Source organism: Diabrotica virgifera, chromosome 6 (genome assembly GCF_917563875.1).
Source record: "Diabrotica virgifera virgifera chromosome 6, PGI_DIABVI_V3a".
NCBI classification, from domain to species: domain Eukaryota; kingdom Metazoa; phylum Arthropoda; class Insecta; order Coleoptera; family Chrysomelidae; genus Diabrotica; species Diabrotica virgifera.
Genome location: NC_065448.1, coordinates 215893006 through 215906577, shown reverse-complemented (window position 1 = coordinate 215906577; position 13572 = coordinate 215893006). Strand labels below are relative to the sequence as shown.

General features: G+C 34.3%; 1 protein-coding gene and 1 long non-coding RNA gene across 6 annotated transcripts in view; one reads left to right on the top strand and one right to left on the bottom strand.

The window, feature by feature from the left end:
- LOC126887224 (uncharacterized) overlaps nucleotides 1-13572 on the top strand; it is a 158959-nt gene that overhangs the window by 57651 nt on the left and 87736 nt on the right. For 4 of the 5 annotated variants that reach the window (XM_050654626.1, XM_050654629.1, XM_050654627.1 and 1 more), the window contains exons 5-7: nucleotides 2083-2352; nucleotides 8320-8499; nucleotides 13251-13565. In XM_050654626.1, coding sequence (XP_050510583.1) covers nucleotides 2083-2352; nucleotides 8320-8499; nucleotides 13251-13565 — 765 coding nt within the window. The remainder of the gene's footprint in view (nucleotides 1-2082; nucleotides 2353-8319; nucleotides 8500-13250; nucleotides 13566-13572) is intronic. The other variant, XM_050654628.1, reaches the window with a different exon arrangement.
- Nucleotides 2962-13572, bottom strand: part of LOC126887227 (uncharacterized) — a 214045-nt gene continuing 203434 nt past the window's right edge. Inside the window, exon 3 of the long non-coding RNA XR_007698992.1 lies at nucleotides 2962-3186. This is a non-coding gene — a long non-coding RNA (uncharacterized LOC126887227). The remainder of the gene's footprint in view (nucleotides 3187-13572) is intronic.

Here is a 13572-nt window from a genome sequence, read left to right as displayed (position 1 = left end):
ATTGACAAACTATATGATATATTGAGACATTAGTGTCATTGGGTATAACCAATCTGATAAGAACTGCACCATATAATCAGTCATTTATCAACATAGAGTTAGTAAAATTAATGAAGATACTACTGATGAATTGGTAACACAAGTGAAAAACATAGTTCCAATTCCCAAAAATTATGATGCGTTTATCAAACTTGTAAAAAGAACCTCATGTAAACACAATCCCCAGAGGAAGTCAACAACATTTTACAGCTGAATCCACCAGTCTTTACTCGTGCGTCATCATTTAAAGCATACGAAATAAGTCGATGATAAGTCGGAAATTGAAATTTACTAAACGCAACAGCAAGTGACAGTAAGTAGCTACTGACCCTATTACGGGTTAACATTTGAGTTATCAAATATGTGTTTTAAATTTTACTTTTTACCTTCTTTATGTATGAATAGACAACAAAAAAGTTGTGACTGGCTAATTGACACCCAAGTCTATGCCATAAAACAAAACAAAAATATGTGTTTTATCTCGCCAGGTACTAATGATGCACGAGTAAAGACTCGTGGACTTAACTGTATATCTGGTCTGAACGACGAAGCAAAGACGTAATGACAAAATACACCGAAGAATATGATAAAGACTTATTTAGCGAAATTACGGCAGTGATAGGTGAGAGATTGCAGCAGATACCGAGCGAATCAAGACAAACACGGTGGAGCGAGACATTAAGTAAAAATATGACGCACAACAGTAAGCAAGCTTGGAAAATGATTAAAATACTTCCGGTAATCCCACAGAGATGAAACAGCCATGTGCAATAACGCCAAATCAGATAGCCCACCAACTGCTTTTGAATGGCAAAGCAAACCATCGTTACAAAGCACCAAAGATTATAAGAACTCAAGAACAGGAAATATCTTCTTGCTAAACCCATTTACCATCGAAGAGCTCAAAAATGGCATGACCGTATAATGGAAAATCACTTGGGTGGACGAACTCCTAACAGAGCAGATAAAGCACTTCGGGCCAAAAGCGAGACAATCAAAAACTACTACCTAGATCTACCTACCAGATTCCAAAACTGTGGCGCCAATCAAAAGTGTTTCTCTTCTGAAACTTGGGAACGCCATTGAACTACCGTCTGATATATCTGCTGTGCCACCTGTATAAATTGTATGAACGCCTCATTTTGAACCGCATCCTGGAAAAATTATATGCAAAACTAATCCCACAACAAGCAGGCTTCTAATCCCACAACAAGCAGGTTTCTGGCCAGGTAAATCGTACACGGGCCAAATACTGAACTTGACGGAGTACATAGATGAGAGATTTGAACAAAAAGAGATAGTGGGAGAGCCTTGATAGACCTAGACTTGAACCACAGAACCTTGGTAACTAAGATCTATAACAGTGTGCTTGACTCTGCCTGGTAAAGATCATTAGATCACTGTTGTGTAATAGATGCTTCTACGTTGTGCTAAATGGAAAGAAAAGCAGTTGGAGAACTCAAAAAAATGGCCTCCATCAAGGAAACGTTCTGGCGCCGTCCCTATTTAATATCTACACCAACGAGCAATGCATCTCCAAACTGAGAGTTTTGTTTACGCTGACGACCTTGGTATTGGCGTAAAAGGGAAAACCTTCAGACAAGTAGAGTCGACAATGGAAGAGGCTTTAAACATGATGTTAACGTACTACAAACAACATTTATTAAAACCAAACCCTACTAAAACCCAAGTATGTGTATTCCATCTTAACAACCAATTGGCACATGTAAAATAAATATATCTTGGGAGGGACTATATTTGGAACATACTGATAGGCCCAAATATCTTGGCGTCATACTAGACCGATCACTAACATATTTATAAATTCCACTGTCCAGAGTACAAGACAAAAGGTTAACACGAAAAACAACCTTCTCCGGAAACTTGTAGGGAGCAAGTGGGGTGGAAACCTACAGGTATTAAAATCAACAGCTGAGGCCTTATGTTTCTCAGCAGGGGAATATGCCTGTCCTGTCTGCAAATCATTTTTTTCTAAACAGAAAATTGGTTGAGACATTGATTTATGAAATTTTTACGTTTTAGGTAGTAGCAGGTATAAAATACAAATTTTTGGTGGAAGTTGCTCCAACCGTTTGCCCTGCGGAACCCGGCGCCAAACCGTGTTATGTTGATAGAAGGCAAAATAGTCGTGTTTGCGAAGTAGAGTATTGGGAAAAAGCATGGTTGGGATTCAAAAAAATTGTTAGCAACAATTGTACAAAATCCCAAGAATTTGAACCTTTAGATTTGGAACCGAACTCAGTTCTTACAGTAGAACATCCATTAGAATCAAAATTAGAGAATGCTGCACAGGTTAGTCATGTTTTAATAATAAATCATTTTGCCAAATTACTTTTTATTTACCGTTGCCAATAAATTGTTTTTACATATTGAAATTACATTTCTTAGTAGACAACAGTGATGTTGAAAAAGTAACTATTCGTTACAAAGTACTCGTTACTTACGAATACCGAAAGTAACGATTACTATACAGAGAGGCAAATCGTTACTTTGATTACTCTGATTACTTCATTACTTCGTACCAATCGTATCAGAGCGAGTAACGACTATTGTATCTACTTTGATTACTCTGATTACTTAGTTACTTCATACCAATCGTATTAGGGCGAGTAACGACTATTGTATCTTATCTCCTTTGATTACTTTGATTACTCTGATTACTTCGTTACTTCGGACCAATCGTATCAGAGCGAGTAACGACTATGGTATCTACTTTGATTACTCTGATTACTTCGTACCAATCGTATCAGAGCGAGTAACGACCATTGTATCTACTTTGATTACTTTGATTACTCTGATTACTTCGTACTTCGTGAAGGTCGCTATTATATCGGAATACCTATACAAAATACCTACCTACTGAGAAATACGATTCTCGATATGATTACAGGTACCTATTCAAATACAAAAGTAATCATAGTAATCAAATAATTTTTATCTGTTAAACAGATTGGTGAAGGTCGTTGTTATATCGGAATACCTATACAAAATACCTACCTACTGAGAAATACGATTCTCGATATGATTACCGGTACTCAAATACAAAAGTAACAAAAGTAATCATAGTAATCAAATCATTTTTATCCCTTAAACAGATCGGTGAAGGTCGTTGTTATATCGGAATACCTATACAAAACACCTACCTACTGAGAAATACGATTCTCGATAGGATTACCGGTACCCAAATACAAAAGTAATCATAGTAATCAAAGTAACGAATACTGTAAATAATTCTTCTTCTTCTTCTTTTAGCCCATTTCTATCCAACTTTGGACATAGGCCTTCCCCAGATCTTTCAATTTCCGTCTGTCCTTGGCTGCGTTTTTCCAGTTAGTTCCTGCAACTTTTACAATATCGTCCTTCCATCGCATCTGAGGTCTTCCTCTTCCTCTTCTTTCTGTCCACGGTCTCCAGTTTTGTATTTCAGCATTCCATCTTTTATCTTCCTGTCTCGCATTGTGGCCCGCAAGTCTCCATTTTAACCCTGTTATATGTTCAGTTACATCTTTTACTTTTGATTTCTCTCTTATCCATTTGTTTGATTTTCTGTCTTGTAGTTTTATTCCCAACATGGATCTTTCCATTTTTCTCTGAGTTATTTCAATTTTGTTTATGTTGGCCTTTGTTAATGTCCATGTTTCTGAGCCATACGTCAGAACAGGAATGATGCACTGGTCAAATACACGGCTTTTTAGGTACTGTTGTATCTTTCCGCTTTTTAGTATTCATTTTAACTTTCCAAAGGCTGCCCACGCATCGGATTCTTCTCTGTACTTCAATTTGTTTGGTTCTCTTTATTAGCTTTTATTATTTAACCCAGGTATATATATATTCGTCAACAACCTCAATATTGACATTATTTATATTTACATTTATTCTGTCGTTTGTATTTGTCATGATTTTGGTTTTACTCATGTTCATTTTTAATCCTATCTTCTCCGATGCGTGTGCTAGTTGAATCAGCATTGTAGCTAGTTCTTCTTGGTTGGTTGTAATAAGGACAACATCATCGCAATATCTCGACACTATCGAACGCTTTTTCATAGTCTACAAAGGCTAAATGATTACTTTATACACAATACCTACCTACTGAGAAATACGATTTTCGATATGATTACCGGTACTCAAATACAAAAGTAACAAAAGTAATCATACTAATCAAAGTAACGATTACTGTAAATGATTACTTTATACAAAAGTAACGATTTGTAACGAATACTCGAAAGTAACTATAATCAACATCACTAGTAGACAATAGGGAACTTGTATAAAATTTTAAATTCGAAAAAAATGGTATAAATCACAACAGAACATAATTTAGAACGTATATCAAAGATAAAAAAGTTTTGTTTGTCTTTCGTTTGGCCCCTAAAGACGACTAAAAATTCAACTTATACCAGCCACCCCAAAACGCGTCGTGACGTCACGGGGTTGTATGTTTACATTCTACACCAATTGTATATATAATTTTAAATTAGACATTATCAACGTCGGTAAAAAATACAGTTATGTGACGTTAAAAGTGTTTTTGATTGTTTGAACTATTCATAGAAAATTTGTACTTTTACAAAATGGTTTTATTTTCAATAGTAAACCTTCTTTCCTTTCCTTCAAAAACTGTATCAAACTCCAATCTCAACAAACTGGTATATATTATTACAACGACATACGATAAATGTCATTAGATTATAAATATTTTTCCTTTATTCCCCGACGACGAGCTGGCCAAATACCCAAGTAGGTGGAGGCCAATAAACTAAAGAAGAATAAGAAGAATATACGTAAATATAACCATAAACGGAACCACATAGTTAAACTCTGTGACGTCACGGGTCGTTTGAACTATTTTAAGATAAAGAAGACTTTAAATTTGTACTTCTAAGTTATTATGAGTTTTTGAAGCGTGAAATTTTGTAAATCTCATTTTTATACAAAACTGAACATTATTATGTAATAAAAAAATGTGCAAGTTCCCTATTCGATGTAAATATCAGGATCGAATTGTTTTTTAATGCCCCTTTGTCCGATTCTTCTCGATCGACTATGGTAAATAAATGTTTGAAGTGTGGAGTAAAAATATGGTTTTATTGACAGCTACTGATAATTACACTATAGTTGTTGGTCAGGTAACTTTCTATAATATACTGCCATTAATGACAGCTACGCACTTGTTAATGAGGAAACTATTCTAAATAGACTGCCCTTAATGACAGCTACTGATAATTACACTCTAGTGATGTAACTTCAAACAATGACGTACGCACTTGTTAACGAGGTAACTATTCTAAATAGACTGCGACTCAAAATAGTCCCTTTGGCTAATTTATAATCTCATCAAAATACACAAATCATCAATAACTTGCGTGGTAACAAGAACAATGAACTTGCAAACTACAGTTTAATCAAGCTATTGCAGAACTTAGGAAGTTCAAATGGAAATACATACCACGATTTGGCAATTTATTTAGGTTGCAAAAGGTTCACTGGACTCTAATAATTAAAATATTACGCGATATGTTTCCCAATGTTTCAATTATACACGGTGAAACTATAAAAGTTTAGGAAGTTAAGAATAATGTGAGATTACAAATTAAGGGATCAATTTGAGACTGAACAGCTAGATATTATTTCTAAGATGATTGCACTGCACACAAAAATTAACATTAGTTTATGTATTATAGCCTTTTCGCAAACAATAAATTTAAGCTTATCTATGAAAACACAACAAGTAACTTCGATTTACGAAAACATTAAGAAATTTCGAATTGAAAGAGGTGTACGAGAAGGAGACACTATCTCCACTAATTTATATACTTTAACAGTTAAGAAACAAATAAATTGGAATTACCTGGGCATACATATCAATGACCAAATCTGAGATGATAACATAGTTCTGGAGATAGAGATATACAATATGTCCCTGTAAGTTGTATCCATATGGAAAACTTTTTTAATATTAATTTTACGAAAAAAAGTTATTCTTCATAAAAAGCTCTGCATGGTCCAAAACCTAAGATTTAACCATCAAATATCAAATTTTTTGAATATTATACGAAGTATGTCAAACAGTTTGAATTTCACTCAAGAGTAATGTAGATTTATTTTTCACAATATTGAAAATTGCTATAATGAAAAGTTGTTTGGAATTAAAAACTATATTCTAGTATGCTATTACACCCTTCTAATTGAATTTTTTTTTTTTTTTTTTTTGGAAAATTATGGATAACTACAGATAACTCTTTTATTATTAATTTTACGAAAAAAAGTGATTTTTAATAAAAAGTTCTGCATGGTCTAAAACCTAAAATACAACCATCTTATGTCAAATTTTATCAATTTTATACGAGGTATGTCAAAAAATATGAATTTCGCTCAAGAGTAAAATACGTTTATTTTTCACAATATCGAAAATTGTTATTATGAAAAGTTATTTGGAATTAAAAACTATGTTTCAGTATGTAATTACATCCTTCTAATCGAAATATTCTGAACTATAAAGGTACTTTACTTTTGATCTAAATTTATCTTTTTTGACATACCTCGTATAAAATTGATAAAATTTGATATAAGATGGTTGTATTTTAGGTTTTAGAATTTTAGACCATCCAGAACTTTTTATTAAGAATCACTTTTTTTCGTAAAATTAATAATAACAGAGTTATCAGAATTGAAATAACTGAAAATAATGTTAGTTATCCATAATTTTTCAAAAAAAAATTTTTTCAATTATTAGGATGTAATTGCATATTAGAATATAGTTTTTAATTCCAAACAACTTTTCCTAATAGCAATTTTCAATATTGTGAAATTCAAACTTTTTGACATACCTCGTATAACATTCATAAAATTTGATATCTGATGGTTGAATCTTGGGTTTTGGACCATGCAGAATAACTTTTTTTTTATAAAGAATAACTTTTTTTTTCGTAAAATTAATAATAAAAAAGTTTTCCATATGGATACAACTTACAGGGACATACTGTTTATATATTCTTTTCTGGGCATCATTACGCAATTTCTGTTTCATCTTATGCCACAATGTCTCAATAGAATTACGGTCTGGACTGTTCGAAGGCCATGAGAGGACTTAATGTCATTGTCTCCAAACCATTTTTTTTAGTTGTTTTAGCCGTATGACCCGCAGCACGGTTCTGCTGGAATATAAAATTCAAGTCCGGGTAGAGATCGTGAGCACTTCGTACAAGAGTATTTTTCAAAATTGCTTGATACCTTGATGCCTTAATTGTTCCTTCCACCACCTCATATCTTCCTAGACCCCCTGATGACATTCACCCCCAAATCATAATTCCTTTGGGAGACTTTACAGTTCTTGTGAGGCTGTATTTATGGATTGCTTCATTTTTACTTCTAATAATCCGTTTTTCAAAGTCACCCACGCAAACACCAAAGGCTATGGCGGAATAAGATGGTAAAATCTGCACTCAGCTGGATTCGTATTTGGGGTTAGGCACTAGAAAATACATATTTCAAAACCCCCTTATCCAAATTTATCCAAGTATAACTTCAAAAATTGAAGTACAAAGAAGAATCAGATTGCTGCGTGAACAGAGTTTGGAAAGTTAAGGTGGATACTAAAAAGCACAAAGATACAACAGTACGTAAGAACCCGTGTATTTGATCAGTGCATCCTTCCTGTTATGACGTATGGCTCAGAAACATGGACATTAACAAAGGCCAACATAAACAAAATAGAAATAACTTAAAGAAAAATGGAAAGATCCATGTTGGAAAAAAATGCAAGATAGAGAATCAAACAAATGGATAAAAGAGAAAACAAAAGTAAAAAATATAATAGAATATTATAACAGGGTTAAAGTGGAGATTTGCGGGCCACAATGCGAGACATGAAGATAAAAGATGGAATGCTGAAATACAAAACTGGAGACCGTGGACAGAGAGAACAGGAAGACCTCAGATGTGATGAAAGGACGATATTGTAAAAGCTGCAGGAACGTACTGGAAAAGCGCAGCCAAGGACAGACAGATATGGAGAGATTTGGGGAAAGTATATGTCCAAAGTTGGATAGAAATGCGCTAAAGTAAAGAAGAAGAAAAAGAAGAGAAGATTCACCCATTACAAACAGTAGCACAAAGCTTAAATTATGCGGTAAAATTAACTTTTGGATCAGAAAAACTGTCAGTATGATTTTGTTATTTCTATCTCTAACTAAGCTGTTTGCTGTTTTTTGGCATCATATAATGTATTTACATATATTATTGATATCTTTTTTTTTTCAGTTTGACAATGAACCTGAACCAGAACCAGTACAAACCAAGGTTGGATGTGCCGGATGCCCTACTGATATCGATCCCAAAGCTGAAGGTGTTCAAAAATTGGTAAATGCAGCCTTACGTCATATCGAGTCTGAACGTGACACCAAGCATGTTGCAGTCAAAGTCCTTAGAGTTCAAACACAGGTTAGTAGGCAATTTTTATTACGGTGATTGAAGAATATTAGATTTGATGATTACATATGGTTCGTATCACATATGAGCCAAATATCTCAGGCGGTAGGATCAGGGCCGCCGCCAGAAAAAAATTTAGGGAGGGTCAAAATCTTTAAGTCGCTTTTCTATTCTAGAAATGAATGAAAGAACAAGAAAAATTTATATTTTAATAATCATATATAATACAAAAAAAGATTAATAGGTAAATAAAAACTGTAATCTCCTTCGATCTTGACCAAATTTATTGAGACAGATTTGTTTTATCTTAAGCTGTAATTATCCAGGGGGGTCGGCGGACCCTCCCTGATCCCCCTGCCGACGGGCCTGGGTAGGATGTCTGACTTCCACACAGGTAGGCAGGGGATCGAATCCCAACCCGGCGAGAACATCTAGACATTTTTAAAAATGTCTATAGGCCCCAGGTCGACTCAGCCTGAATAAAATGAGTACCTTGGGTAAAACGAGAGGTAATAATAGGCGGTTGAAGACTTGAAGCGTAGCACTGGCCCTATTACCTTCCTTGTATACCGTAAGCCCTAGAGATAGCACACTATCCTGCTATAATCCCAACGCACAGTGTTCAAAATTGGAGGAAACGTGATCGTAAGTACAAAAAAAATAAATAAATCTGAGAATGCCGAAATTAAGGGGTTTGTTTGTACTACTCATGATGCAACTTCTCAGCAAAAATTGATTTTTTATGTTTGTTAGGGCCAGATGTATTAATGATCAAAAGTACAAAATTCAATATAATTTTATACATCAAATTTAAATCCTCAGAGGCTGCCTTTTACTTTGATTATTACTTAATTTATGTGGATAGCTAATATAAAAGTAATTATTTGAGATAAAAGTACATACTTTAAAGATTAAAATAGCATAGTTAGCTTCACGGAAAGGTGATTTTGATATAATCGGCTGTCTAAAAAGTTAATTTTTCATAAAATTAATGTTTGACAGCGTATTACGTTTATTGTGCCATCTTGTGCCACATTAGATCCTTCACTAAATGAAAGATTACAATGTAAGGAATAAAAAAATATATAAGACAAACTGCGCAAAATTGCGCAACTGAGTACATTGCGCATAAGTTTGCATCGAGCGCCACGCGCATTTGGTCTGAATTCTGAATTAATAATTGCACTCATACGTATTATTTACATGTATGTCAAACACATGTTAATTGTTAGGGTTACGAAAAGAGATTTTAGTTTTGATGAAGTAGTGCTATTCCTCAATAGAGAATATACTCTCTATGTAAATAACGTACTCCTCAGTCCTAACGATAAAATCATTAGTTTTCGAGATATTTTAACTTAAACAAGTAGGTACCGGCACAGATATTTTGATTAATGTATTCGCGAACTCAATCGACTATAGGTGGCAGTGCAGTTGCATGAAAATGGCCGATGTAATTGGGATATCGTATTTTTCTATAATTAATATTGTTATTGATATGTAATTAATTCGACAAGCTTTCAAACGACGTCCATACATAGGTTAACGGATGATTGGTTTATATTTTCATCCCAATTCCTCTAGTTCCAAATAAGCGGCAGCACCCTCGCTTGAGTTCGCGAATTGTGCGCCTGAATTTTTAATTTCAAATATTTCGAAAACGTATGATTTTATCATTATGAATTAATAATATACTCTTCAGTCTTATCGATAAAATCATTGATTTCAGAGATATTTGAAGTTTAAAATTAAGCGGCACAATACATTAATCAAATATCTGTGCCGTTACATGTTTAACTTCAAATATCTCGAAAACTAATGACTTTATCGTTGCGAATGAAGTGTATGTTATTTACATAGAGAGTATTGGAGAATCGAAAATTTGCGCTAAAATGGCATTTCCGCCAGTGGCGTAGAATTTGGGAAGGGTCAATCATTCACTGTCCCCTGTCGTACGCATCTGGTAATAGCCAGAAACGTTTTTTTAACATAATTTTATAGGGTGTACAGTACCTACACTTTGTGCGAAGTATGAAAAGGATACGTCGAAAAGTTTTAAACCACCCAGAGCGCATATTTAAATTTTCTTAAAAATCTTCCTTTTTCTCCATGTAACTTGAAAATGATAAGAGATACTGTTATAAAAAATAAAATCAAAATGTTTATCTAGAAGAAACCTACATTTTTGTATGGCATCTTTTTTGGCATCTCTTATCATTTTCGAGTTACATGGAGAAATAGGAAGATTTTTAAGAAAATTTAAAAATGCGCTCAATAATTTGATCTTATTTTTTTCAAAAACCATTCATTTTAAACCCGCCCAACTTTTTGAACATAAAAAGAACACTATAGTAAAATGTATTGCAGAAGGAAAACGATGCATTTAAATTCTTGTGGATGAGGGGTTAAATACACTTCTCATTTTTTTCTTAAAATACGTTAGTCATCAAATGTTTTACAGTTTATCTCGCATAGTTTGAATGTAATCGACATTTAATATTGCTTAATTTATAGGTCTTTTCAAGCACAACAAAAGTTATTGGTAGCATTATACACCTAAAATCAACCGTTTCTCTGTTATTTCAAGTTAAATACACTGATTTGAGCATGCACCAAGAAAACAAGTTTTTTTCACTTACCATATCTATTTTTGTGTTATAACTAGAAGATTCATAAAGGAAAGAATCTCTTTGTTATTTTATAAGCTACAAAAATGTTTTTTATAGTTTTTTTAGTTAGATGCATAGTTTTTAAGGTATTCACAAAAAACCGTTTAAAAAGGTGTTGTGTTTAAATGAAAATGGTCAATTTTCAACCAGGAATAACTCAAAAAGTATTGTTTTCGAAAAAAAAATATAGAACAGTTTTTGCTTAGTATTAGGTTCTCTAGCAACTTCCGTAGTTATTTAAGCAAAAAATTTTCCACCCCCGAGAAGGGGTGGGAACCGCCCCCAAGACAAAAGCACACATCGGCATAGGGTAGACTTTGTTTCTTGGGCTATTCCCTACTTACTGTGAAAATATCACGTAAATCGATATAGTAGGATGGAATTCGGAGCCACATACCCTCATTGGCTGCCCTATAGTTGTTGTATCATTATTTGTAGTTGTTCCTTGTCTGTAGCGATAGGGACGATATCGTCAGCGTATCTTAGGTGATTTAAGTATTGGCCGTTAATGATGATTCCATATTCTTCCCATTGTAATCTCTTGAAATATCTTCTAGTGCTTGGTTGAAGAGTTTCGGCGAAATCGTATCTCCCTGTCTGTATGTTTAGGAGCGGGAATCTAGAAAATTGTTTTTATTACCTGTTTTATTAGATTTATTATTTTTATTTGAACACATTGGTGCTAAATGCCCTTTTATATTGCAAATGTGACAAAAACATTCTCGATAGGCACACTTATCTGAATTGTGGTTTTTACGTCCGCATACTAAACATTTAGTCTTGGTGGAAGTTCCAGCTGTTGAAGATTGGCTCCTCCCTCCTGCGTCGAAGTTGCTTTTCTGAGATGTAGATGCGCGAACATGCGCTGACTGTTTAAATTTGGAAGCGCTTCCGTTGGCGAAATGGATTTCTGGTTCCTTTTTTACAACTTGTAAATTTGAAAAACTTACAGATTTTGCTGAAGCTATTTCCACCACCTCGGAAAACTTTACCGTGGATTTCTCCTCGTAAAGACGATCTTTTACTGTGCCACTATCATAGCCTATGATAAATTGATTCACTAACGCCTGTTCGATTTCACGGGCGCCACCAAACTCACACGACACTACCAAACTACGTAGACGTGCTGCCCATTCTTTGGCACTTTCGTTGGCCATTTTGCGTGCTATAAAAAATTTTCCCTGTTACTAAACACTGATTTAATCGGTTTAAAATGTTCATCCATCAAATCAACCAACTCTTTGAACGTTTTTATCTCTGGCTCGGCTGGAATACACATATTGAACAACAATTTATACGCTTCTTCATTTAATAAACTTAAGAGAATAGCGCGTTTCCGATTTTCGTCACTAATATCATTTGCAGCAAGGTAATTACTTAATCGTTTCTTATACACTGTCCAATCTGAGTTACCGGGCACGAACTCTTGAATGGTACCGGTAAACGGAACATACGATGGCGTTTTTGGCACGTCCGGCATTTTTAATATAAAAAATGCGTTAACTACGACAAAAAGTCACTAGTCTCGTTCGTAATACTAGAACAAATGTCCATAAAACTCGTCGCCACTTTGTAATATATTTTAGCCCTAATTTGAGGGTGAATATTACAAACTATAAATTACTAAAATAAAACACATTTTTCTACAAAGAAGGCTCATTTAATACTCATTTGGCGAATGTACTTTTTACAATAATAAGAAATGTGTTACTCTGATAACAGTTGTTAGGTTTTACAGAGTGGTCTACTAAAACTATATTTACAATATCCAACAGTTCCTTTATTAATACACACACTACACATAATAAAAGGAGATAATATAGGCTAATGTTGTCGCCAAGGTTCAATTGGGTAAAGAACTCGGCAAAGTGGTATCGGTCGCTTGCAAAACTTGTTTGACGTGACTTAGCTTCGTTGTAGTAACTTAAGCTCAAGGCAACTGTTCAGAGCAGCTGCCTCGAAGGTCAGAATAGCCATGATGATTGCCAACCTTTGTCACTTCAACAAGAAGAAGTAGCTTAAGTTTCTTTCAAAGTAGTTGTTCAGATTTTGTGAAGAAATAGATTGATTGTAACAATGATTTTCACTTTTTAGGTAGTTGCGGGTATAAAATATATACTTTCGGTCGAAGTCGCTTCAACAAGTTGCCCTAAGAACAGCGAGAATCTCGATTGTTCAATCCAAGATAGTCGTGTTTGCGACGTAGAATATTTAGAGCAACCATGGTTGGGAGTCTCAAAAATCATCAGTAACACCTGTACAAAATCTCAAGAGTTTGATCTTAAAGAGCCGATAGATCCTCCTCCACCGAAGAAAGTGCACAGAAAGTTACATCCTGACTTTTTGCCAGATTTGGAGTCTCAAATTATCCCAGATAGTCCTAAATCAGAAAAGGAAAATTCAGTACAGGTTAGTC